This window comes from Chlorocebus sabaeus, chromosome X (genome assembly GCF_047675955.1).
Source record: "Chlorocebus sabaeus isolate Y175 chromosome X, mChlSab1.0.hap1, whole genome shotgun sequence".
In the NCBI taxonomy this organism is placed as follows: Eukaryota; Metazoa; Chordata; class Mammalia; order Primates; family Cercopithecidae; genus Chlorocebus; species Chlorocebus sabaeus.
Genome location: NC_132933.1, coordinates 79231951 through 79256837, shown reverse-complemented (window position 1 = coordinate 79256837; position 24887 = coordinate 79231951). Strand labels below are relative to the sequence as shown.

At 35.1% G+C, this 24887-nt stretch overlaps 1 protein-coding gene and 1 long non-coding RNA gene across 3 annotated transcripts in view; one reads left to right on the top strand and one right to left on the bottom strand.

Annotated features, from left to right (window-relative positions):
• Window positions 1-579: 579 nt before the first annotated feature.
• Window positions 580-4304, bottom strand: LOC119620913 (uncharacterized). The gene is made up of 3 exons (XR_005237451.2): window positions 4212-4304; window positions 3476-3529; window positions 580-1453 (listed from the first exon to the last, which is right to left on the bottom strand). It is a non-coding gene; the product is annotated as an uncharacterized lncRNA (long non-coding RNA).
• A 93-nt stretch (window positions 4305-4397) lies between these two features.
• CHIC1 (cysteine rich hydrophobic domain 1) overlaps window positions 4398-24887 on the top strand; it is a 123064-nt gene continuing 102574 nt past the window's right edge. For both annotated transcript variants that reach the window (XM_007992091.3, XM_007992090.3), the window contains exons 1-2: window positions 4398-4836; window positions 18698-18752. In XM_007992091.3, coding sequence (XP_007990282.1) covers window positions 4541-4836; window positions 18698-18752 — 351 coding nt within the window. In that variant the 5' untranslated portion in view covers window positions 4398-4540. The remainder of the gene's footprint in view (window positions 4837-18697; window positions 18753-24887) is intronic.

Sequence of the window (24887 nt, the reverse complement as noted above, 5' to 3'; positions counted from 1 at the left end):
GAGGCAGGCAGCACGAGGTCAGGAGATTGAGACCATCCTGGCTAACATGGTGAAACCCCGTCTCTACTAAAAATACAAAAAAAAAAATTTAGCCAGGCGTGGTGGCAGGCACCTGTAGTCCCTGCTACTTGGGAGGCTGAGGCAGGAGAACGGTGTGAACCCAGGAGGCAGAGCTCTACAGTGAGCCAAGATCGCGCCACTGCACACCAGCCTGGGCAACAGAGCGAGACTCCAGCTCAAAAAAAAAAAAGAAAAACAATAAAACTCTTAGAAGAAAACATAAGAGCAAATATTTCTGATAATGGGTTAGACAAAAATTTCTTAGGTATGTCATCAGAAGCATAAGTGATTAAAAATTGATGAATTGATCAAAATTTAAAACTTTTCCATTCTAAAGATATCATTAACCATGAGAAAAGGCAAGCCAAAGACTGGGACAAAATAGTTGTACGTTATATATGTAATAAAGGACTTCTATCTAGGATGCATAAAGAACATTTATAAATCCATAAGAAGACAAATAGCCCAATTTTTTAAAGGACAAAAAAGCTGTACACAATTTTTTTAATAGCAGTTTATTCATAACATCTGAAACGTGAGAACACCACATGCCTTTCAGTGGGTGAATAGCTAAACAAACTGGTAAATCTATACTGTGGAGTATTACACAGCAATACAAATAACCACTGATACACACAATAACCTGGGTGATTCTCGGTATAAGTATGTTGAGAGAAAAAAATCTAAGCCCCCAAAATTACATATAGTATGACACAGTTTACATAATGTAAGGAGTAGTATAAGAAGTATCATGAAAATATAACAGGAGAGATCTTTATGGTGATGTAATTATTCTGTATCTTGACTGTAGTGATGGTCATAAGAACCTATACCTCTGATAAAATTGCACAGAACTAAATGGACACACAGAGACACAAATGAGTATATCTATGATGGAAAATCTGAATAAAACAGACGGATTGTATCAATGTCAATTTTGTGGTTGTTAAATCTGCATAATAATAGTTATGCAAGATGTTGCTATTGGGGGATAGTAAGTAAAGTGTAAACAGGATCTCTCTGTATTATTTTTTACATCTACACATGAATCTACAAGTATCTCAAAAAGAGCTTTATTTTAAAATGGGGCTAAAGATTTGGGTAGACATTTCATCAAAGAGGCTATACAAACAGAAAACAGGTACATGAAAAGATGTTCATCGCTAATCATTAGGGAAATGCAAAGTAAAACCATGATGCACACCCATAAGAATAGTTATAATAAAAAAAGACAATAACAAGTGTTGGAGAGGATGTGGAAAAAGTGGAGCTCTCCTGCATTGCTTGTGGGAATGTAAATTGATGAAGTCACTTTGGAAAAACAGCTTGGCAGTGTCTTAATAAGTTCAACATCATCTTAGCATATGACTCGGGAATTCCACTCATAGGTTATCTATACAAGAGAAATTAAAACCTATGTTCAAACAGAAGTATGTGTGCAAATGTTTATAGCAGCATTTTCATAACATCCAAAATGTGGCAGCAACCCATATGTCATCAACTGGTAAGCAGATAAACAAAATACGATTTACCCCAACAATGGAATGTTATTCATCAATTAAAAGGAATAAAGTACTGATAGATGAAACAACATTGACGAACCACAAAAACATATGCTAAGAAGCTAGACACAAAGACCACTTAGTGTATGATCCCATTTATTTAAATGTCCATTAAACAAATCTGTAGAAAAGAAAGTAGATTAATGCTTACCAAGTGTTGGGGATGAATGGGGAATGGCTGAAAAATGGGACAGAGCTTTCTTTTGGGGATGATGTAAATATTTTAAACTAGTTTGTAGTGACAGTTGCACAACTCTGTAACTAAAACCAATGAATTTAATGCTTTGATAAATAAATAAAATAAAGCTGTCTTTAAAAGGTTACAATTCTTTTCAGCTGTTAAGGTTGAAACCTCTTAGATGGTTAATGATCTCATGCCTCAGTTCCCTATTAATTATATGGGAGAAATACCCCCATACCCTGCTTAGCAAGTTAGGCATAATGTTACACAACCTGCTTTCTTCTCCATCTACTCCTCGATTTACTATTCTTAATACTAAGGTATCATTCAGAAACCATGGTATTTCTCGTGTTTACTGACAATGGATAAACAAAACATATTTTTCTTCAGCTTGCTTAATTCCAAATTCTCCTATAGTTAAGCAAAACAAATGACCTTTGGTATCACATATGACTTTTAATCACAATATATAAGCCAGAAAACAGATGGACAGATTTGACTATCTTGTGCGTTTAGCCAAGTATAGCACTTCCCTGAACTGTTTGGTCCTTTTGACATCTGACTAAATACGAGGGGCCTCTTTCTATTTTAACAGATTTTCCCCATCCCTTTCCTTCCTTCTCATTCTCCATGGCCATAATTTCTCCACTTTTACCATAGTTCCAATATCTTACTTGCACTTATTACAGAGTCCACCCCCTACTCCTTTCCCTTTCTGTCCTTCAAATAGCCTTTCCTAGCCTAATCTTGAGTGTGAGGAGAAACTATCATTTAAGCAGTAGTCGGTGAAATACTTTTCCCTCTATACACAGACTTAGTGGACCTTCGTGGATAAGATATTTGGAAAAATTTTAAATGTCGTTTACAGTTTTTTTTGTTTTGTTTGTTTGTTTGTTTGTTTTTATTTCTTGAAAGAAAAGAACTGTTGCAGAGTATTAATTTTCATCTTAACTCTGACACATTTATTAACATCCAAAAAAAGCAAAGATATATGATATATGTCTTGCCAGAAGGCTACTACAAAATATTTTAAGGTTCCATCTTCTATAATTCCTGGCTAGTAGATACAGTCATCTAAACGACAAGAAGTTGTAATTTGTTGCTTATTGATAGTGTTATGACTTATTTTTAAAGTTCCCTAAATAATCCAACTTTTGAATAAAAATGGGCTTTTCATTTTAATAACACATACTCCTTGATGATAATGGTTTGATTCATTTCTCTTACAGAACTAATTTCTTCCTACTTCACACACATTAAATACTTTGTTTATACTGATAATGTCATGCTCATCCTAAATTAAAGTTTGACTATGTCTGTTTCCCCAGAGACACACCATCTGATTGGGATACAGCCGTAGTGTAGCAGAAAGAGCAGTGAAGCTGGTATTAGAATGCTTGGATTACAGTGTTTGTTCTGTTACTTAGCAGCTGTGTGACTTTACTGTCTTAATGATATGGATTTTTGTGCTACTGCCAAGTATGAAACAGTTTGGCACACTATTTAGAAACGAAAAATATGTGATCTCCACATTTTAGCGAGTATAAAGAAGATAGGATAGACTATTTAAAATGGAAAATTTTGGACAAAAGGTCACCATATACCTGAATAAATTACTTAACTTCTGAAACCCACTTTAGTCATGTAATAAAATAGATATAATGATACCTACCTCTCAGGATTAAGGGTTAACTGAAATATTGTACGTGAGGGTCTAGCTCAGTGCCTGGAAAATGGATGATGTTAATTAAGGTTTCCTTAGGTTAGAATGCTCCTTTCACTCCCTCCATCTGCCCCCCTCCCCCAAAAAACACTCCAAAATTCAAACATGCATATTCTGATTCACGTTTTAGGAAGAGCCCAAGAGGCACCACTCTACAAAATCTTTCCAAATAACTTCAGGCAGTACAGCCCTTTGGTTAAGAGTACTGGGCTTTTGGAATCAGAAGAGACCACCAAATTTAAAATCACGTCTGCCATTTAGTAGCTCCCTGACACTGGACAAATTACTTATTTTCTCCGCAGCTAGATTTCCCATCTGTAAAATAAAATCATCATGATACATACCCGATAGGGTTGCGGAGGATTAAATGAGATATACATACAGAGCACTTAACACAGTCCCTGACTTAAGTCCTCCGTTAAGTATTACATAGAAGTAGTAAAAAGTTTCCTCGTAAGTAAAATGCTAATAAAAGTGCTTACCCTGCCTCCCAAGATTGTGACAAAGTTATGACGCAAGGCTTTTAAACTGCAATGTTGAACAAATGTAAGGGATTGGTATATACCTTGAGATATTTTGGATAAAGTTCTAATCTTACTTTTATACAATACGCTTTCCCTCACCCGCCTGCAGTGGGGTTAATAATGCCCAGCATTAACTAATAGGAAATCAAATCAGAAGATACCCAGAACACAAGTAGCTGACGCTCAGAGAGCAGTATTAAGGCGAGCACCCGCAGACCGGACCTGGATGATTCCTTGGAGTTCACCTCTAGCGGCCCCCTCCCCTTGGAGCCGCGCAAGCGTACACTGACTTTGCTCCTCTCTAGTGCCCCCGCCTCCAACAGCCGCCCCCCCGCACCCCCCCCCGTCTGCCCAACACGCAGGCGCGTCTCCTCAAATCCTGTCCCTACACCCCTCCTCTTTCTCTTCATTTCGTTCCCCCTCCTCTTGCAGCACCTCAGCAGGTTCAAACTCCTCTCCGGGAGAGTGGCGGCGATCGCGAGGTCACGTGATGAGCATCCTGCTGCCCAACATGGCGGAGTTCGACACCATCTCTGAACTGGAGGAGGAGGAAGAAGAAGCGGCAACGTCGTCGTCGTCGCCGTCGTCGTCGTCGTCTGTATCTGGGCCCGACGATGACGAGGAGGATGAGGAGGAAGAGGGGGAGGAGGAGGAGGAGGAGGAAGAAGAGGAGGAGGAGGAAGAGGAGGAGGAGGCGCCGCCCCCGCCTCGGGTAGTGAGCGAGGAGCATCTGCGGAGATATGCTCCCGACCCTGTATTAGTGCGGGGTGCCGGCCACATCACTGTGTAAGCGAGAGGGGGTCTTGGGACTTGAAAAGCCTGAGATTTGGCAACAGAGGAATGGGAAGTGATCGAGGGGCCTGTGGAGTGGGGGAGGGTTTACTGAGGCGTACAGTTAGGAAAGGACACCAGGTCTAAATGGGGAAACCATGGGTGGATACGTGTGAAGGAAGTGAGGTGAATGTAAATATGATGCACCAATGCCAGGTAAAGAGTGAGTATAGGAGAGGGAAGTTAGGGGTTTGGGAGCCAGAGCGATTGGAGTAGGGGTGAGTCTCCTTTCTTGTACGTATGCTGGCAAGTGAACAGTCTCTAAACTGCAGGATGTACCAGAGCGTTTTTTTGCTGACAAGATTGATACTTTGTGGGAAACAGCAATTGCTGTGACATGTGACAAGAACTAGGCTTGCATTCTTCAAAACAGAAACATGATACATTTTGTGAATAATAATAGAATGTTCATTCACCCGCATATTCATCCATCCATTCTTCCTATCTAATCCTTCCTTGTATATCACTCGATTAGAGGTTCAGGTTGAGAGGCAGCTATGGAAAGTAGAAAGAGAAACGGATTGAGTCAGGGCTCTTAGATGCTAGTCCTGGTTTTGCTTCTTACTGGCCCTGTGACCTTGGTCAGGTTGCTTTTTCTGATTTCTGCGCCTTGATTTCTTCATCTCTAAAATGAAGAGTTTGGAGTAGATGGTTTCCAAAGCTTTTCAGTTCCGAGATAATTTACCTCCAAGGGATTTTGTATGCCCAAATATGAAATATACAGGCATTAAATATATATGGAAATTAGTACTTTGGGAGCTGAGCATGATTTCTTTAAAATTTATCCAGGGTGGTTTTTTAAAAAATTGAAATCTTGAGAAAAAATTGAATATTTGAGAAAATAAAATGGGGAGGGACTTCATAACATAGCTACAGGGCAAAGATGTTGATGATTCTCTGGGCTTTAAAGAGTGCTTCCTCATTTTTATTTGCTTGGACCGTAACTGTTTGGAAGTTTGAGTACTGTGTCATGTTCACCCTCTGAACTATGCTATCTTTTACTGCATTTTCAAAACAGGTTCCTTTTTGTTATTATGTCATTCTGCCTCTGGTTTTGATGATGGCTCACCTAGTCCCTTTGACTTTCAATTGAGCTCATGTTATATTAAATCATGTATGTACTACCTCCCTTATATTAGTTTGAATTTTTAACATGTTGAGTTGTTGTTGTTGTTGTTGTTGTTTTTTGAGATGGAGTCTCGCTCTGTCGCCCAGGCTGGAGTGCAATGGCATGATCTTGGCTCACTGCAGCCTCTATTTCCCAGGTTCAAGCAATTCTCCTGCCTCAGCCTCCCGAGTAGCTGGGACTACAGGCATGACATGTTGTGTATTTTAATTGTAATATACTTTTGTAATCTTTGCATCAAATATATTAACAAATATTTTGAAATTGGGGAAGGGTCAGGGGAAGGTTTTAGAGCTACTTTTTGATTAGGAAATTTTAAGACAATTTTTCTTGGTCCAAGAATTTTGCAGATAGCCTGAAATGTTTAGATGCCAGCTTATTGCACGGTTTTACTTCCATTCCTTTTGTCACTAGGGAGACAATTTATTACTCGAACTAATTATGATGGCTGGTACCAAAGGTTACTTTTATGCAGATTATGTTACATGTCCCTTTAGTCCATGATTTTATACTCCAACATTCCACCTCCACATTTGCAAAATTTATGCAAAGGAGAAGGAACAAGAAAATAAAATTAAAGTTACCTGAAATTTATTTGTGGTTCCATTCGACCCTGCGCAGGTACTTTCCAGCCTATTTTCTTCATTAGAAGAACACTGACACTTGCCATGCCCAGGCCCTTGTGATGGGTATACTATTCTTCTAATTAGAAGCATGTGGGTAGTACTGGTGGTATTCATTGACTGAAACCAAAACCTGAAAAGCAGCAAACCAGTACTAGACTCACTAACCAATGTATATACTTTGGAAACTTATTTAGTTTTATTGTATACATTCTTACACCTAGAAATCAGATATGACATTAAATGTCTTGGTATTTGAAAGAGATTACATGTCTAGGAGAAAATTTAACTGGATCTGAGAAATGGGTCTTTGTATGGTGGTGAAGCCTTCCCTTTATCAAGTAAAGTAAAATCCTTATGAAATAGGTAATCTTATTCTGAGACTTCTAAAATCTTATTCTGATACTTCTAAAATATCAACTTCTGTTTATTTTTTTTCTGGCATAGGAGTGTTAGAGTTGCCTTAAACTATATACCCTATCTGAATGAAATATTTAATATTATCTCCCAGCCCTGATTTTTTTTCCATTCTTTGTGCTGTCTTCTATTGTATAGAGCATTTTGTTTCTTCTCAAAGTTTAAAATTTGAGAGCCATCACCTCAAAGTCAGTATATTTTAAGCCCAACATCCCTCTCCACATTGCCCGTGCTTTCCATTTGTTTCATTTCTTTCCTTGATGCCACCGTTCTGATCTCCCAGGTAACATTCAAAACCTTTGAGTCATTTTGACTCTTCCTTCTCCTTGAATTGCCCTGTGTCAGTCTGCCCCAGGATTATGTCATCATAGTTTCTGAAATATCTCTTAGATTTTTCATTTTCTCATTCCTATTTGGCACCACTCTGGTTTGGGTTGCTATCATCTCCTGCTTGAATTATTGCCACAGTCTGCTGCCTCTTCCTACTCCAGTCCATCCTGTGTGCTTGTGCCAAACTAATTTTCTTAAAACACAGTTTAGTCATGTCACTTTCCTGCTGAAAACCTGCATTGGATCTTAATTAGCTCTGAGTTTCTGTGCCATCTTCCTTCAGTCTCAGAGTTCAAGGAGACCCTCCATGTGTCCAATGCTCACCTGTCCATTTATGCCTTCCATACCTTTCTCTTCCTGCCTCCTCCCAGATCTTGCTCCACCAGGCCACCTATCTCTCCAATATTACCTCTCTACTGGCTCAACCTGTAACCATATTCAGTCTCTAGTTTTTAAAAAACAAAATAAGACAAAAGCCTTCCTATGCCCGTGTTCCCTTTAGCTACTATCCAATCTCTCTTTCTTATCCTTCAAATTTCTAAAAAAAAAGTAGCTACATTTACCTTATCTGTTTTATATTTACCCCTCTCTGATCTTGATTCTGCTACCAAAACCACAGAGGAGCTATCCTTAATTAACATCACTGTGACCCTCTTGTTGCTAAATTAGTGGACATCTTTCATTCCCTATCCTTCAGGTTCTCTCTGATACATTTGATACTTAAAATGATTTCTTCTTTTTTAGAAGCTTCTACTCCAAGGTTCACAAACCACAGGCCTTCAGAGGCAAGGCAGGTCACAGAAAATAGTGCAGCATAAGGAGAGATGGGGCTTTAGTTGAACTGAAAGTTATGTATCTCATCTAATGGTATTCAAATTCTAATTTAAGAAAAAACATTTTGCCAGCCAAAATAAATCACAGAACTCCTTGGCCACTTCACTCTCCTGGTGTTCCTTTTACTTTTCTGGCAGTTTCTTACCTGTTCATTCATGGGCTTCTCTTCCTTCTTGACCTTTAAATACCAGCAATCTCTAGAGTTTTGTTCTCAGCCCACTACTCTTCTTCTTCCCTACTCTCCCTAGATGGTCTCATCTTACCTCTCATAGATTCAGTTATCTCATGGCTCCCAAATAGGGATTTCTTTACCAGACTCTGCTTGGGCTCTTATCTGGGCTTCTTCACTCGGTAGCTTACTGTTATCTTAAATTTGACATAAACAAAAATCTCCCAACACCCCCCTCATATCCCCACCCCCAAATGCTCAAAATAGCTTTCTGAGTTCTGTATTCACATCCTCAGTTGAAGGTACCTCCACCTATCCCATTAAAGCATGCTTAGTTCTCCCCACTCACACTTGCCACTGCTAAGCAATTAGCAAATATCAACAATACATGGCTTAAGAATTTCTTTTTCTCCCTACCACCACTTTATTGATTCAGGACCCTTTCACTACCCTAGCTAGTCATCTTGCCTTCAACCTTGTCATCCTCACATCCATCCTCCAGCCTGCTGCTAGATTAAGACACAAAAAATACAGATCTAATCAAACCATTTTTCCTGCTTAAGATTATCTTGTGGTTTTTCCCTTCATGTGAGAATCTAAGCTCCATAACAGAGCATACAGAAATGGACTCTGTGTATCTGTCAGCCTAAACTTTTGCCATTTCCCTTACTGCTTGTATGTTCCTGTTCACAGCGTGCTGTTTTTTTTTTTTTATCTCACTGCCTCTGCTCAATCTGGGGCCTCCACCTAGAATGCTAACATTCACCTCCCATTTACCTGGCTCCCATTTCCCTGGCTCTCTATATGTCACCACTTTCTGCAAGTCTTCTTTTTTTCCACTAAATTGTAAATTGCAATGACAAGAACAATTTCTGATTCCCTCTGAATCCTCAGTGCATACCACAGTACCTGATAAGAGGTGAGTTGAATGAATATTGGTTCACTTTAGTAACACTCAGTGTGCCCAGATAGTACAAACTATACTGTAGGCCCTCAACAAATACATTAGTTGAATCCTGCTGTGGAGAGCACTTGTTTCTGAGCATAGATGTGTATGAATACAACAATATCACCAGTACCAGTATCACCAGTGATGGAGTTTATGGCATGAGCTTACCTCTGAAAGCTTTGTTAAGCTATTCCCTATGTGTCAGAGTATTATCTTAATGTTTTGGGTTTCTAGTTACTTTAAGAAGATATTAGTCTTTTAACATGAAATTCATTATAATTTCTTAAGAAGTAGAATGGTGTAATGATACTACTTGTATTTCCAGTTCTGAGATGATGATCATAAATGGATATTAGGATATCTTTTTCCAAATTTTAAAAAATATGATTATATTAACTCTTACAGATTTGAGACTATAGAAACAGAAATAATGAAATATCTCTTGGAAGTATTGTGCTTCAAAAATACTGTACATCTGAATAATATAACAGTATCACATTTCTTCTTGATATTTTTAGGATAAATATTTGGATCTAATGTATTGAAATACAGAAAAAAACATTCCGTCACATGAGGTTGTTTTCCTTATAGACATTACCACCCTCTTTATATTACTTAAAATATATAGATATTTACCATTACACCTGCATAAAAATTAGTAGAGACAACATATTACTAATTCACAGAGGCTCATAAAATTCTCATTTAAATTAAGAAAGCTGAAGTTATTAGATTATAGAATTGACAAAGATGGCCAATTTTGCCAAAGTGCATTTCTCCAAAAACTTAGCACTACAAATATTGATACTTCTCAAATCAGGGAATGGAATGCCTTTTCTGTAACAGTTGTCTGAGAAATTACAGTGATGCATTGTTAATTTGTTTTTATGTAAGGTGAATTTTTTTAAGGTTTTAGGCTTTGAGAATATTGAAGCCATGGTAACTTGCCATTATATAGTATGGGAAGACATTTTTCTCATATGAAATACTAAAGAGATTTAACTAGGATCTTTTAAAAATCTCCTTTTATTTTGTGGCATAGCCTTTTCCTTGGTGTAACAAATAGAGTTCAGTGCACATGCTTCAGAATCAGTATTACTATAAGTGCATGGTTTTCTGGTGAAGTCATGTCTTATTGGCAGAATTTTACCACGTTTTCTTAAACTGAGTACATGAACTTTGTGCAAGATTTTGAAAGGCTGGTATATGGCCATTTTCAAATATGAAAAATGGTGAGAGGTATGGGGAAGGAGAGAAAAAGGAAGAGGAAGTGAGAGTATAGATCCTTTGCCTCGGTTTCCTTTACTTCAAAGAATTTGTCTAAGAAATTTAAAATATGGACATTGAAGACACTTGACGAAGAAAATACAATCATTGAGAACTACCAGCTGGGTCAGCTTCAAACGTACAATAGGTTCTATATTTAATGAAGTTGATAAAATGATAGTGTGAGCACTTCCTAAGTGCCTGCTGAGCCCCACATCTTGGCTAATATCTACCACTGATCAGTAATAAGTAGATAAGTTTGTCTAGCCTCTCTGGACTCATAATTCTTAACTTAATGGTGTGTTTATGAAACCCAGCTGAGGTGTTTATTCAGCAGCAGCCATTTCAACATTTCCTAGTAGCTGCTAAGTGAAAGATACCTAAAGTTATTTAAGTATTTTTTTAGTGTGCTGAGTCTATAAAAGGGAAAGTTAAGGGAAAAAATGTCTTATAGACAAGAACAAGATTGCTGCTGCCTATTAGCCAAAACTATGAGAGTATCAAGCCTAGTTTGCCTTTCTTCATACTTTTTATATGGATATATGTGGGTCATAAGGGAGTATTTTAAGAAATAAAGCAACACTTTAGTTACCATTTCTAATGTATTTTTTATATTTTAGAAAAGGAAATCCCTTTATATATTGGAGAAGAAAGTTAGTAATGTGAATATAGCAAGTATTTCTCTAGAACTTGAGCACTGGGCTAAACACTGTGAAGAACACAGAGAAAACGAAGTATAGGCTTTGCTTTACAAAGCTAACAGGAAAATTGCCTTTAAGATATTGATATGGAGCAGCAAGGAATAAAAGACAACATTTTGTTAACTGTTGAATTGTATAGTGCACATTAGAAGTGGCCGTGAGTATTTAGATAAAGAAGGAATCCATGAAGGCTTGGACATTGAAGGCATTACAGCAGGGGTTGGAACTTGAGCCTTGAAGGCTGAGTAGGACTTAGACTTAAACTTTGGAGAGGAAGCAAGGAGAACCACATGAGCAAGGACAAGAGCCAATGTAGCAGTGACAATGAAAAGGAAGGGATCATTATGAGAATGATTTCAAAGGAGCAAATAACATGATTTAGGGACCACCTGGCTGTAAGCAAGATGCAAAACATAGGAGAGGGAGGGTGCGAATATGATACCAAGGTATAGGTTAAAGGAAGAGAGTAATATGCCATTGATAGAGATGAATTTGAAAGGGGGAACCAGGTTCCAAGAAAATATAACATTTAGTTTTAGACAGGTTTCACTTAAGGTGGTATTATTTTGTGGCAAGATGTCCAAACAGAAATTTTCAGTATACAATTAAAGATGAGGGACCAGAGCATGTACGAAAATATATTACTAGAGCTATAGATATGATGATTGTTAACAGAGAAAAATGATTGTCAGAGTTGTCAAATACAGGTGAACTTTTATAGTTTGCTTAGAAAGAAAAGCAGAAGACTAAAAACTAAATTTTGGAAGAACTATGGAGTCTGAGGGAAGAATGAAAGAATGGGAGTGTTAGGAAGGGAGTGATCAACAGTGTCACAGCTGCAAACAAAGTCAACTGAAAAAGTTCTGAGAAGACATTGAATTTGGCAATAAACAAGACAAGATGGACTTGTCATTTTGAGTAAATTTACTGAATAAGAGATTATTTTCAGCAAAATGACAGTATCAAAAATCAAGTTTCAAAATTTCTTAAGAAAGGAGATATTAGGGAAATGGAAGCAGTGGACAGTTCATTTGTCTGGTGATAAGTGAAAAGAGGGAATAGTAAAGCTAAGAATTTTTAAAACAATAAAAATAATATATACATTTTGAAGGATATATCTGTCTGTATTGACTGCATATTTGATATCTAGTAGGGGAATGACAGCTGGCAAAAGCTAAATTAGCAGCAATTGCTAATCAAGGTAGGAACATGTTACTGATGTTGCATCTATAAGGCATTTAGACAAGATGTGGAAATAGAGGTCTACTTAAAATAATCATATCTACTTTCTAAAAATGAAAACTGCATCTATGTCTTTGTACAATAAGAATTTACTCTTCGTGTAATAATGAATTGCATCTTTTCACTAGTGATAAAGTCACTACTTCACTCACTGAATAGATTTAAATAAAATGTTTCTTGTAATATTAAATATTTGTTATTGATTGCTGAAGCAAATAATTACAAATAAGTTTAATATTAGAATGTCAATTTCTCAAGCAGCAGATGAAGATTGCCATAAAAATTCATGCATAATGGTGTCCCACCTTGTTTTCAGTTTAGCTATACTCTTGTGTCTATGTATTGATTTAAAGGGAATATGTATTTGTATATAATATTCTCATTACATGTTGTACTGACACACCTGAACAGAATTAATGAAGGATTTTTAAAATGTAGTTAAAATCTTTTTTCAATTGCTAATTTATTTACTCGACTATTTTAAAATACAAAATTTGTTTCAAAATACATTTTAAACATACATAATATAGTGTATTTATGTACAGGTATGTATCTTGCTACTAGCTGCTAAATATAGAGAGTTTTTGTGCTTAAAACTGCACGTGTCCTTGAAAATGAGTTATTAGTATAAATGATACAAGGACAATATGAAATTCCTGCATAGAGGTTTTTTTTTCCTTGTCAACTTTTAGATTTAAGGGATACATGTGCAGTTTCATTACAAAGCTGTATTACGTGATGCTGAGGTTTGGGGTACAATTGAACCCATCACCCAGGTAGTGAGCATAGTACCCAACAGGGAGTTTTACAACCCTTACTCACCTCCCTTCTTCCCACTTCGTGTAGTCCACAGTGTCTGTCATTCCCATCTTTATGTTCATGTGCACTTAATGTTTAGCTCCCACTTATAAGTGAGAACGTGCGATATTTGGTTTTGTGTTTCTGTGTTAATTCATTTAGGATAATGGCCTCCAGCTGCATCCATGTTACTGCAAAGAACATGATTTTGTTCTTTTTTATAGCTGCATAGGATTCCGTGGTGTATATGTTCCATATTTTCTTTAGTCCGCCATTGATGGACCCGTAGGTCAATTCCATATCCTTGCTGCTATGAATAATGCTGCGATGAGCATATGGTCACGTGTGTAATTTTGGTAGAACAATGTATCTTCCCTTGGGTATATACCCAGTAATGGAATTGCTGGTTCAAATGGTAGTTCTATTTTTGATTCTTTGAGAAATCTCCAAACTGCTTTCTACAGTAGCTGAAATAATTTAAATTCCCACCAATGTTGTATAAGCATCCCCTTTTCTCAGCAGTCCTGCCAACATCTGTTATTTTTTACTTTTTAATAATTGCCATTCTGACTGGCATGAAATGTAGTTTTGATTTGTATTTCTCTAATGATTGGTGATGATGAGCATTTTTTCATATATTTGTTGGCCCCTTATATGTGTTTTTTTGAGAAATGTGTCTTCGTGCCCTTTGCCCACTTTTTGATGGGGCTATTTGTTTATTGCTTATTGAATTATTTAAATTCCTAGTAGATTCTGTATATTATACCTTTGTTGATGCATGGATAGTGGATATTTTCTCCCATTCTGTATGTTGTCTGTTTATTGATAATTTCTTTTGTTATGCAGAAGCTCTTTAGGTTAACTAGGTCTTAATAATTTTTGTTTTTGTTGCAGTTGCTTTTAAGGACTTAATCATGAATCCTTTGCCAAGGCCAATGTTGGGAAGGGTGTTTCCCAGGTTTTCTTCTAGGATTTTTATAATTTGAAGTCTTATATTTAAGTACTTACTCCATCTTGAGTTAATTTGTGTATATCATGACAGGTAGTGTTCCAGCTTAATTCTTCTGTATATGGCTGGCCAGTTATCCTAGCTCCATTTATTGAACAGAGGTGCCTTTCTCTATTACTCACATTTGTCAGTTTTGTCAAGGATCAGATGGTAGTAGGTGTGCAGCTTTATTTCTGTGGTCTATTCTGTTCCATTGGTCTGTGTGTGTTTTTGTGCCAGTCCCATGCTGTTTTGGTTACTATACCCTTGTAGTATAGTTTGAAGTCAGGTAATATGATGCCTCTGGCCTTGTTATTTTTGTTTGGGATTGCTTTGTCTATTTAGGTCCTTTTTTGTTTCTATATGAATTGTAGAATAGTTGTTTCTAATTCCATGAAGAATGATGTTTGTAGTTTGACAGGTATAGCATTGAATCTTTGAATTGCTTTGGGCAGTATGGCCATTTTTATGTTATTGATTCTTCTAATCCGTAAGCATGAAATATCTTTCCATTTGTTTCTGTCATCTCTGATTTCTTTCAGCAGTGTTTTATAGTTCTCCTTGTAGACATTTTTCACCTTCTTGGTTAGATGTATTCCTAGGGTTTTTGTTTTGTTTTGTTTGTTTGTTTGTTTGTTTGACTGTTGCAAATGGGGTGCCATTCTTGATTTGGCTCTCAGCTTAAATGTTGTTGGTGTATAGAAATTCTATTGACTTTTGTACATTGATTTTATTTCCTGAAACTTTAGTGAAGTTTTTTCTTTATCAGTTCAAGGAGCCTTTTGGCAAGTCTTTAGGGATTTCTAGGTGTAGAATCATATTGTCTGCAAAAAGAGATCGTTTGACTTCTTCTTTTCCTGTTTGCATGCCTTTTTTTCTTTCTCTTGCCTGACTGCTCTGAGTAGTACTTGCAGTATTATGTTGAAAAGGAGTGGTGAGAGTGGACATTTTTTTTCTTGTTCCAGTTCTCAAGGGGAATGGTTCCAGCTTTTGCCTGTTGGGTATGATGGTGGCTGTGGGTTTCTCATACATAGCTCTTATTATTTTGAGGTACATTCTTTTGATGGTTAGTTTGTTGAGGGTTTTATCATGAAGGGATATTGAATTTTATCGAAAGCTTTTTCTGTGCCTATTAAGATGATCTTTTTGTTGTTGTTTTTAATCCTGTTTATGTGGTACATTACATTTATTGATTTGTGTATGTTGAACCAACCTTGCATCCCAGGAATAAAGGCTCTTTGATCGTGGCGAATTAACTTTTTGATGTGCTGCTGGATTCGGATTGCTAGTATTTTGTTGAGGATGTTTGTGTCTATGTTCGTCAGGGATATTGGCCAGTAGTTTTCTTATTTTCCTTCTTTCTCTACCAGCTTTTCCTCTAAGGATGATGCTAGCTTCATAGGATGAGTTGGGAAGAAGCCCTTCCTTTTCAATTTTTTGGAATCGTTTCAGTAGGATTGGTACCAGCTCTTCTTTGTACATCTAATAGAATTTGGTTGTGAATCAGTATGGTCTTGAGCTTTTTTTGGTTGGTTGGTGTTTTATTTCTGATTCAATTTTGGAACTTGTTCTGTTTAGGGCTTCAAATCTTCCTGATTCAATTTTGGGAGCTTGTATGTTTCCAGAATTTTACCCATTTCCTCCAGATTTTCGATTTTGTGTACTAGGTGTTCATAATAGTTATCTGAAGATTTTTTGTATTTCTATGGGATCGGTTGTAATGTCATCTTTGTCATTTCTGATTGCTCTTATTTGGATCTTCTCTCTTTTTTCTTTGTTAATCTAGCTAGCAGTCTGTAAATCTTGTTTATTCTTTCAAAGAACCAACTTTTGGTTTCATTGATATTTTGTGTGGATTTTTGGTTCTCAGATTTTCTTCTGCTAGCTCTGGGGTTATTTTGTTCTTGTTTTCCCAGTTCCTCTAGTTCTTGCACAGAGTTTTAATCAGACATTGATTCTTAACATTTCTTTAAAGTGACCCTACAACCAAGTGCCATAAATCAGTTAAATAGTACAGTAGTTTATTATTCAACAAACATTTTTCAACACTGATTAGATTTCATTATGCTGCTAGGTATAATAGAAAACAGCAAAATAAATAACCCATAGTTCCTGTTCTCAAGGAACTTAATATAGGATAAAATAAGGATTTAGGGGATCAACATTGGAGTTTTGGTTTTCCCCACTTAATACATGACTGTGGGCAAGTCATTTAATTTATTTTTTGAATTTTTTTCTGGATGTTAGCTTCTTTGTCTTTAAAATGGGGTTGACAATACTTCTCTTGAAGACTTTTAAAGCGTAAAAGTAATGTAGAGTCATGTGTCACTTAACAATGGGTATACCTCCTAAGAAATGCATTGTTAGGCAATTTTATCATTGTGTGAACATCACAGAGTATACTTATACAAACCTAGATGGCATAACCTAGTACACACCTAAGCTATATGGTAAGCCTGTTGCTCCTAGGCTACAAACCTGTACAGCATGTGACTATACTGATTACTATAGGCAATTGTAGCACAATGGTAAGTATTTGGGTATCTAAACATAGAAAAAGTACAGAGAAAATATAATATAAAAGACAAAAAATGTTATACCTTTAATAGGTCACTTACCATGAATAGATCTTGAAGGGCCAGAAGTTGCTATGTGTTAGTGAGTGAGTGAGTGAGTGGTAAGTGAATGTGAAGACCCAGGATATTACTGTACACTACTGTAGAATTTGTAAATACCATATACTTAGGCTACAATAAATTTATTTTCAAATGCTATTCTCTGTTCAATAATAAATTAACCTTAGCTTACTATAACTTTTTAATTGTATAAACTGTTCAATTTTTAGAAAATCATTGACTCTTTTGTAATAATACTTAGCTTAAAACACAAACACATTGTACAGCTGTACAAAAATATTTTCTTTATATCCTTATTCTATTAATTTTTTTTTTACTTTTTAAACTTTTTTGTTAAAATCTAAGACACAAACACACACATTAGCCTAGGTCTACACAGGGTCATGATCATCAATATCACTTCCACCTTCACAGCTTATCCCATTGGAAAGTCTTTAGGGACAATAATAACACGGAGCTGTCATCTCCTGTGATAACAGTACCTTTTAGAATACTTCTAAAAGGGCCTGCCTGAGGCTATTTTACAGTTAACTTTTTGTTAGAAGAAGGAATATATTCTAAAATAACAATAAAAAGTATAGTATAATAAATACATAAGCCAGTAACGGTCATTTGTTATTATCATCATGTATTATGTATTGTATGTAATTGTATGTGCTATACTTTTGTATGGTGGCAAAGTAAGTTTGTTTATACCAGCATCACCACAAACGTTTGTAATACATTGTACTACGATGTTATGAAGGCTATGACTATGACATTACAAGAGCTATGGCAATACTAGGAAATAGAAATTTTTTAGCTCCTTTATAATCTTTTGGGACCACCATCATATATGCAGTCTATCTTTGAAACATGTTATGTAGCATGTGACTATATTTAGTTAGCACAGTGTCTAGCCCATGGTAAGTACATAGTTATTAGTAGCTGTTACTGTTATTGCCCACCTCATATGGAGTTCTTAGTAAATGTTACTGTCTTTTCCTTTTTGCTTACAACCTATCCTCCACTAATGTAAACTTGTAGTTAATATGAAATAGTATCATCTAACATTCAGGAAGTGACCTTTGTTATCCCTGAAATCAACAAGCAAGTGAGCAAAGCCTCATAAAATTCATTTTGACTTCTTAATGCAGATTTCACTGAGTGTACTGGAAAAGAGAGTTTTCAAGTCTGGGATCTGTTTTCTCAAAACTGGTTGAGCACAAACGTGAAACCCATTCATAAAGATTAAACTTTGAGTATCTGAATAGTAACTGGTCACAAGTGGTCAAACTCTGTAGTTCCAAAGGCTGTATTAATTGTGGAGGGGTAGTTTTTATTAGGAACATTTGCATACATACACAAAAGTGGAAAGAATAGTATAATGAAATCCCACACAGTACCCATAATCCAGCTCCAACAGTTATCAACTAAAGTAGGTTTTAACTGAAACATTTCAGTTAAAAATGGACATTTCTAGCTCAATATGTGTTTCTTTTATTATTTTTTAATCCTACGTCTTGGGTTGAGTTAGAATCCCACTTTAATGTTTGCTTTTTGTTAAGCTTTTTAAAAATTAGTTTGGATTAATAATCAAAGATTTGCTTTCTATAAATATCATATAAAAAATTTTTCAGAGCACATTTTTAAATCAAAAGGCCAAAAGAAAAATGCATAGGTTTATAACTTTTTTATAAAAAGGAAATATTTAAATATGCCGGGTAGAACATATTTTGTTCTGTCTTTGTTTTGAAGGTTTGGCTTGAGCAACAAGTTTGATACTGAATTTCCCTCCGTTCTAACAGGGAAGGTAAGTGAGAATTTGCTTTGAAGTTTTCAGTTCTAAAGCATTGTTGTATGGCTTACTCATTGTTATGACAAATGCTTTGAATCATTGTTAATGAAGTCAAGTAATAGGAGGCCTCAGTAGTTGGAAGCTGTGTTTATAGTGTCTGAAAGCTGTTGCCATGGCTACCAGCCTTTGACCAGTTATTTTGTTCATTGTCCATTAATGCTAGCCATTATTTATTTATCCATTCAGCTTTTTCACTTTTGCATTTTTTTTTCTCAGCATAGGTAGCTATAATTGTTTTTATTTGGGTCATTAATTTCCAGTGTTTTTAGAGTTAAAGTTATTTTTTTAACTGTATCACTACTATTAATTTTTAAAGTACCATATGGTATGATTTGTTATACATGAAAATAATTAAATTTTTTATTAGATGTTTTTCTGACTTTTAGATAGTTTGAGTTAGTAAGATTGGACTCACTGTAATAAATTAGTACCTTTCTAGTCCCTGGTTTTCTACATTGAGTAGTAGTTTCTAGTAAATTCAAAGATTTACTAGGATTCAAAACTATAAATTTAAAAACCTAATGCACAGCCTGATTACTATAGTTGATAATACTGTATTATACACTGGAAATTTGCTGAGAGTAGATTTCAGGTGTTCTTATCACAAAATAACAAAAAGGTGACCGTGAGGAGATGGATATGCTAATATGTTTGACTAGTAATCATTTTACTGTGTATATGTATATCAAAACATCATGTTGTACACCTTAAATATATACAGTTTTTAAAAAGAAACAATATTTGGAAGATCATCTTATGACAATAATGTGAACTTTCTATCCCAAAGGGAAAGGCTCTGCCTAAGGCAAAAAGTTATTTATATATGTTTGTTACTTGAGCAATTGTAGAAGAGGAGAGAAAAACCATTGTAATATAGAGTTCTCAATCATTGCCAAATAGTTAACAGTTGAAAGCTTGGGTAGCTAAAAAGATGATTAGGGGTTAAAGGAAGTTAACTTTTTGTATTTTGAAGCCTTTAAATTAAATATATTTAATTTTAGTGCTAGAATAATGGTATTTGTCAGTATAGATTTTGGTCATGTTTTAAAATTATCTCATCTAACAGGTTTTTTATTCTATTGTAGCATCAATTATTCTCATATTGTTGGTGAGAAAAGCAAAATGAAAATCAGTGTGTTTAGTATGTGTAATAAATTGGAGAAATAAGTCCTTTAATAAATGTATTTTTACATAAAGAAATTCTAGAGAGATACTCATGAAACTAATAAAAGTTATTACCTTTGATGGGAGAAGAGGAATGAGATGGATGGAGGCAAGGGTAAGGATGAGACTTTTCTGTATATCTTTTAGTATTGCTTTCATTTTTAAACCGTGTGACTATATTGCCTTTTGAACTTTAATTTATTCTTAATTCAATGTCCCTTGTTCTAAACTCTTTGAGAACCAGAAAAGATGCTTCTACTGACATTTGCTTCTTTTTGTCATGCATTTTCCAACTGTGTATTCTTTTTGTTTTTGGCCTAATCACAATCTTACCCCCAGCCTCTTTGGGGGAGTAGACAGCAGACCTATTTCTTTTTTCAAGGAACATCTTTGAAATCATAAGAAATTCTGTTTAATTTAACCCTGCAAGGTATGTTATACTTTATTTGCTTTGTTTTCCCCTTGAAAAATGGGAGGTAGCTTGAGATAAAATATAGTAGTTAAACAAGCTTTGCAGTCAAATCTGGGTTGGAATCCAAGTTCTGTCACTTACCGTGTGGCCTTGGGCAGGTCACTTCTCTGAGCCTCAGTTCTTATGTGAAAAATAGAGATGATGCTGATAGTTACCTCACTTTTTAATTTACGAGTTAAATGAGAGAGCATATATTAAATTCCTGGTATTCTGTCATGTACTTATTAGCTTCCCAATGTTAGTTTGTAGTTGCTGTTGACTATTCTTCATCATTGTATTGTAGTTTCACCCTGGTTGCTTTTCATTTTACTCACTGGCTTTCAATTTTTCATTGCTTTTGCAATTTTTCTTCATTTAATTCTGAGAGAATACATTATTATTCTCTGGTCTCACCACTAATTTGTTCTGTTGACTGTTGATCTTTTCTGTCTCTTCTGAGGTATAATATCAAATCATTCCACTGAATACTAAACAGGTGGTCATAGTTCCTGGCTAAGTTAGCCTTAGAAAATATGTGGCCATTTAACATTTTAGGACACAAAGAACCCTTTGGTGTGAGATTTTGGCTCATTCTTTTTTTTTTTTTTTTTTTAGTTATACTTTAAGTTCTAGGGTACATGTGCATAACGTGCAGGTTTGTTACATATGTATACTTGTGCCATCTTGCTGTGCTGCACCCATCAACTCGTCATTTACATCAGGTATAACTCCCAATGCAATCCCTCCCCCCTCCCCCCTCCCCATGATAGGCCCCGGTGTGTGATGTTCCCCTTCCCAAGTCCAAGTGATCTCATTGTTCAGTTCCCACCTATGAGTGAGAACATGCGGTGTTTGGTTTTCTGTTCTTGTGATAGTTTGCTAAGAATGATGGTTTCCAGCTGCATCCATGTCCCTACAAAGGACACAAACTCATCCTTTTTTATGGCTGCATAGTATTCCATGGTGTATATGTGTTTGGCTCACTCTTTAGTACGTTCTACCTTCCTATCCTGATCAATTGGAATAATTTACCAATTGAAGCAGCAGCCTAGACTTAGATTTGTCTTATATGAATTAATCATAAATGTTTTTTTCAAATGAATAAAGTAGCTATGGAAATATATCTTGAATAATAATGTATTTTTGTAGAAAGATGGTAAATTCATTATTAAAATTAAAAAGAATGTGAATTATAAGAACTTCAATAAAAAACTTATTCTTCATGTTTCCTTTGATGCTGCTGCATGTATTGTAGGTGTAGTTATATCCAACTTTACCATTGGCTTAGTTTGAAATACAGGTCCAAGAAATTCTAGAAATGAATTATCTAAAAAATACGTCAGTGTATAAAATTCCCAGGCATACAAATTATCTATTTTTGGAATTGGCCTATTTTATATGCTCAAGGAATCTTCAGAATATCTTTTCACACCTTCTCATTTATTTACAAGCTTTCTGAAACTAAAAATTCCAGTGGCCCCAAAGGTAGTAGACTGTTTTAAACTAGAGGAGTAAGAAAGAATAACAAGCTGCTTTTGGTATGCACTCACACAACCTAAATTATCTGGATATGAGCTGCTCATAAAGATATCCATTCTTTTCAAGTGATTGTTTTTGTAGCACATTATCGTAATGACTTGAGTATTTATTTAAGTGTACATTATGTATAGTGTACAAAATTTATCATGTGTTGGATAAGGTATAAATTATAACTGTGATATTTTTCTTAGCATGTGTTTGATGATGGGAAAAACGCTAAAAGGAATTCTGAAGACCTGATTTTTGAAAGTCACGTGGTGGTAACATTAGCTTTATTCATTTTCTCATTGAGATAATTTTTCTCCGACCGGCACTTTCATTTGTATATGTTCCTTTGCATTATCAAAATGCTTCTCAAATAACTGGAGAGAAAAGGCAAACATTATTCATGTGTATCTGAGGAAAAAAATAAAAGAAAAAAGGTCTAAATTCCAGACTTAACAGCTCTTACATTAAAATATTTTTAAATGAATAACCGTGACAGCTAAAGTAGAAAAAAAGTCTACCTTTTACGAAATCCAAAATCAGTCTTCCAATATGAATGCAATTCTAAATAGTTTTTATGCCTGCCTGAGCTAAGCAAAATTGCAGAGGGAAGTCTGAAAACCTCAAAAAACAATTTTGACAAGCTCTGTGGCTCAATTTTAATTTTTTGCTTCTTGTGTGTTAATGCTTTTAGTGCAAACAAAAAGATAACCTTTTATTTTAAGTGCAGAAAAGATTGTTTTCCGTATTTCATATCGAACAGATGTATACACACAGATTCTAGTGACCAGAAAATAAAAGAACCACAGAAATTTAGAAAAGAAAGTAAAGCTTTTGGCCCTCAGCTTGAAACAATTAAACCGTGTTATAGGGAGACTAGTGTGCAGTGTTTGGGGATTGTAAGCAATAAAAATCGACCTTTACTATTGTGATACAGTATGACACCTGATTGATAGGATTGTGTTCCCCATGATTGAAGGAAGCAGATCAGACCTGCTGGGGTTTCCTTAGAGTTTCTTCTGTTTACAGAGTCTCTTGCATCCTGTTATAAAATATTATGACCCTTTACCCCACCTTTATGGTGTGGTTTTCTTTTTTCATTCCAAGAAAGCCAAAAGAAATGAAATGTTTCTTTACAACCTACTGTTCAGTTAGAAAGTAAGGATCTTCTACTATCTAACCTTCATTGCTAGAGATACTCAATTATATGAAAGTAAATGAGTAAAATGTTAACCTGATTCTACACAGTTAACTAAACATTTCTTTCACGTTGTTTAAAATTGAGTTAACTAATTCTCACTTCTTATGTCTTTAGCCCTGTTTTATGACTTTTACTGTTACTCAAATACAGATTTCTTTCAAAGGCAATCCTGTCCTCCTTTTAAAGTCAAAATGCAGATGTTAGTTTATTGTTTGAAACTCTAGTAAAAGCTTTTCTTTTCAATATATTTGTCTTATGACCTCAAAACATTTGAATTCTCATTTTTAGTAACTTGAATATTTTAGTTTTTAATTTGTCCCTGGTAAGAAAATAGAAATTGAGACTATTAAATGTTAAAAAGAAGAAAGTGTTGGCAGGAAAGAAGGAAAAGGACCACATATTTAGGTAATGTTTTATTTTCAATTCCAGAAGCATATAATAAAAGGCAAATTTTATAACAAATTTTATATACCTCAGCATACAATTTATTTTATTCACAATGTTTGAAATAAAAAGCCAGTTTTCTCTTCCCTCTTTTATTCTCTAGCTTTTGTCTCCCTCAGTCTTCTAACACTATTCATCCCTGGTAGAAATGGAGCTTTCTTTTCTAAGGCTCCTTATAAACAATTTTTTTTTCTTTTGGACTGACTCATTTCTGCACCTTTTAGTTTTTTTTTTTTAACATCTGTGTTCGTACTTACTTTTTAAATAAAAATGTAAATTCTAGTTACAAACATTTAAATTTGTAAATGGACAGATTTAATAATTTTATGATTTGCATGAGTTTATATCAAAATTTACCGTGTTTAAAAAACATATTCTGGATACATAATTTAAAGAGAGTTGACAGTAATGTAATATAGATTAAAGCTAAATATGTACATATTTTTTCTTTATTTTAACTTCTATTTGGTTGCTCAGTGATTCCCTAGGAGAAAAGAAGTTGAATGTTGCTGTTGGAGAGGTAAATCTCAAGATAGGAACTTGGTACCTTGTTTTTAGAAAGAAGAGCTTGTTTTTTTTTGTTTTTGTTTTTGTTTTTGTTTTGCTGAAGAATTAAAGAGCATTGAATCTGCGTTTAACGTGCAGCAGATTATAAACAAATTATGCTTTTGTTTATAATATATAGGAAAACTATGGAATATTAATAGTTACTTGAGTAAACCCATTGCCTTCAGGTGAGATTTCATACAAAAGAGAGCTGTTTCTTTTCTTTCTCCAAACCTTCTCAGAGACATGATTCATGGACTTTCTTTTTCAAAGCATTTCAGTCAGGAGGTTACTTCCAAGGATTAATTTACATTTTCTGTGACATATATAAAACAAAGATTATCATTCTCGTTTTATCAGTGGGAAACTGAAACTCAGAAAATTAAATAATTTTGGCTGGATTTTTCATAGCTAATAAGTAACTATAATTCAAGTCTCTTGATCTGTTTTTCAGTGTTTTTAGTTTGTCTTAGTGTGCTTAGTGCACTAAGTTTGTTAGTGTTTTCTAATTTCAATTGTAAGGCAAGGCTCTCTGAATTTGTTTTCATATTTACGTAGAAATTTTGCCATTTAATTGGAATTCTTTGCACACAGTGATTGTCTTTATATCATGTTGCTGACAGTCTAGATGGAGAATGAAATTAGTTTACTTGCTCCGTGTAAACAAAGTTTTGAGCGTTATAATTTCACAACTATTGTTTGTTAACATATTAGTAAGAAAATCAGATTCATGGGCTAAGCAATTAACCTTATTGAGTGA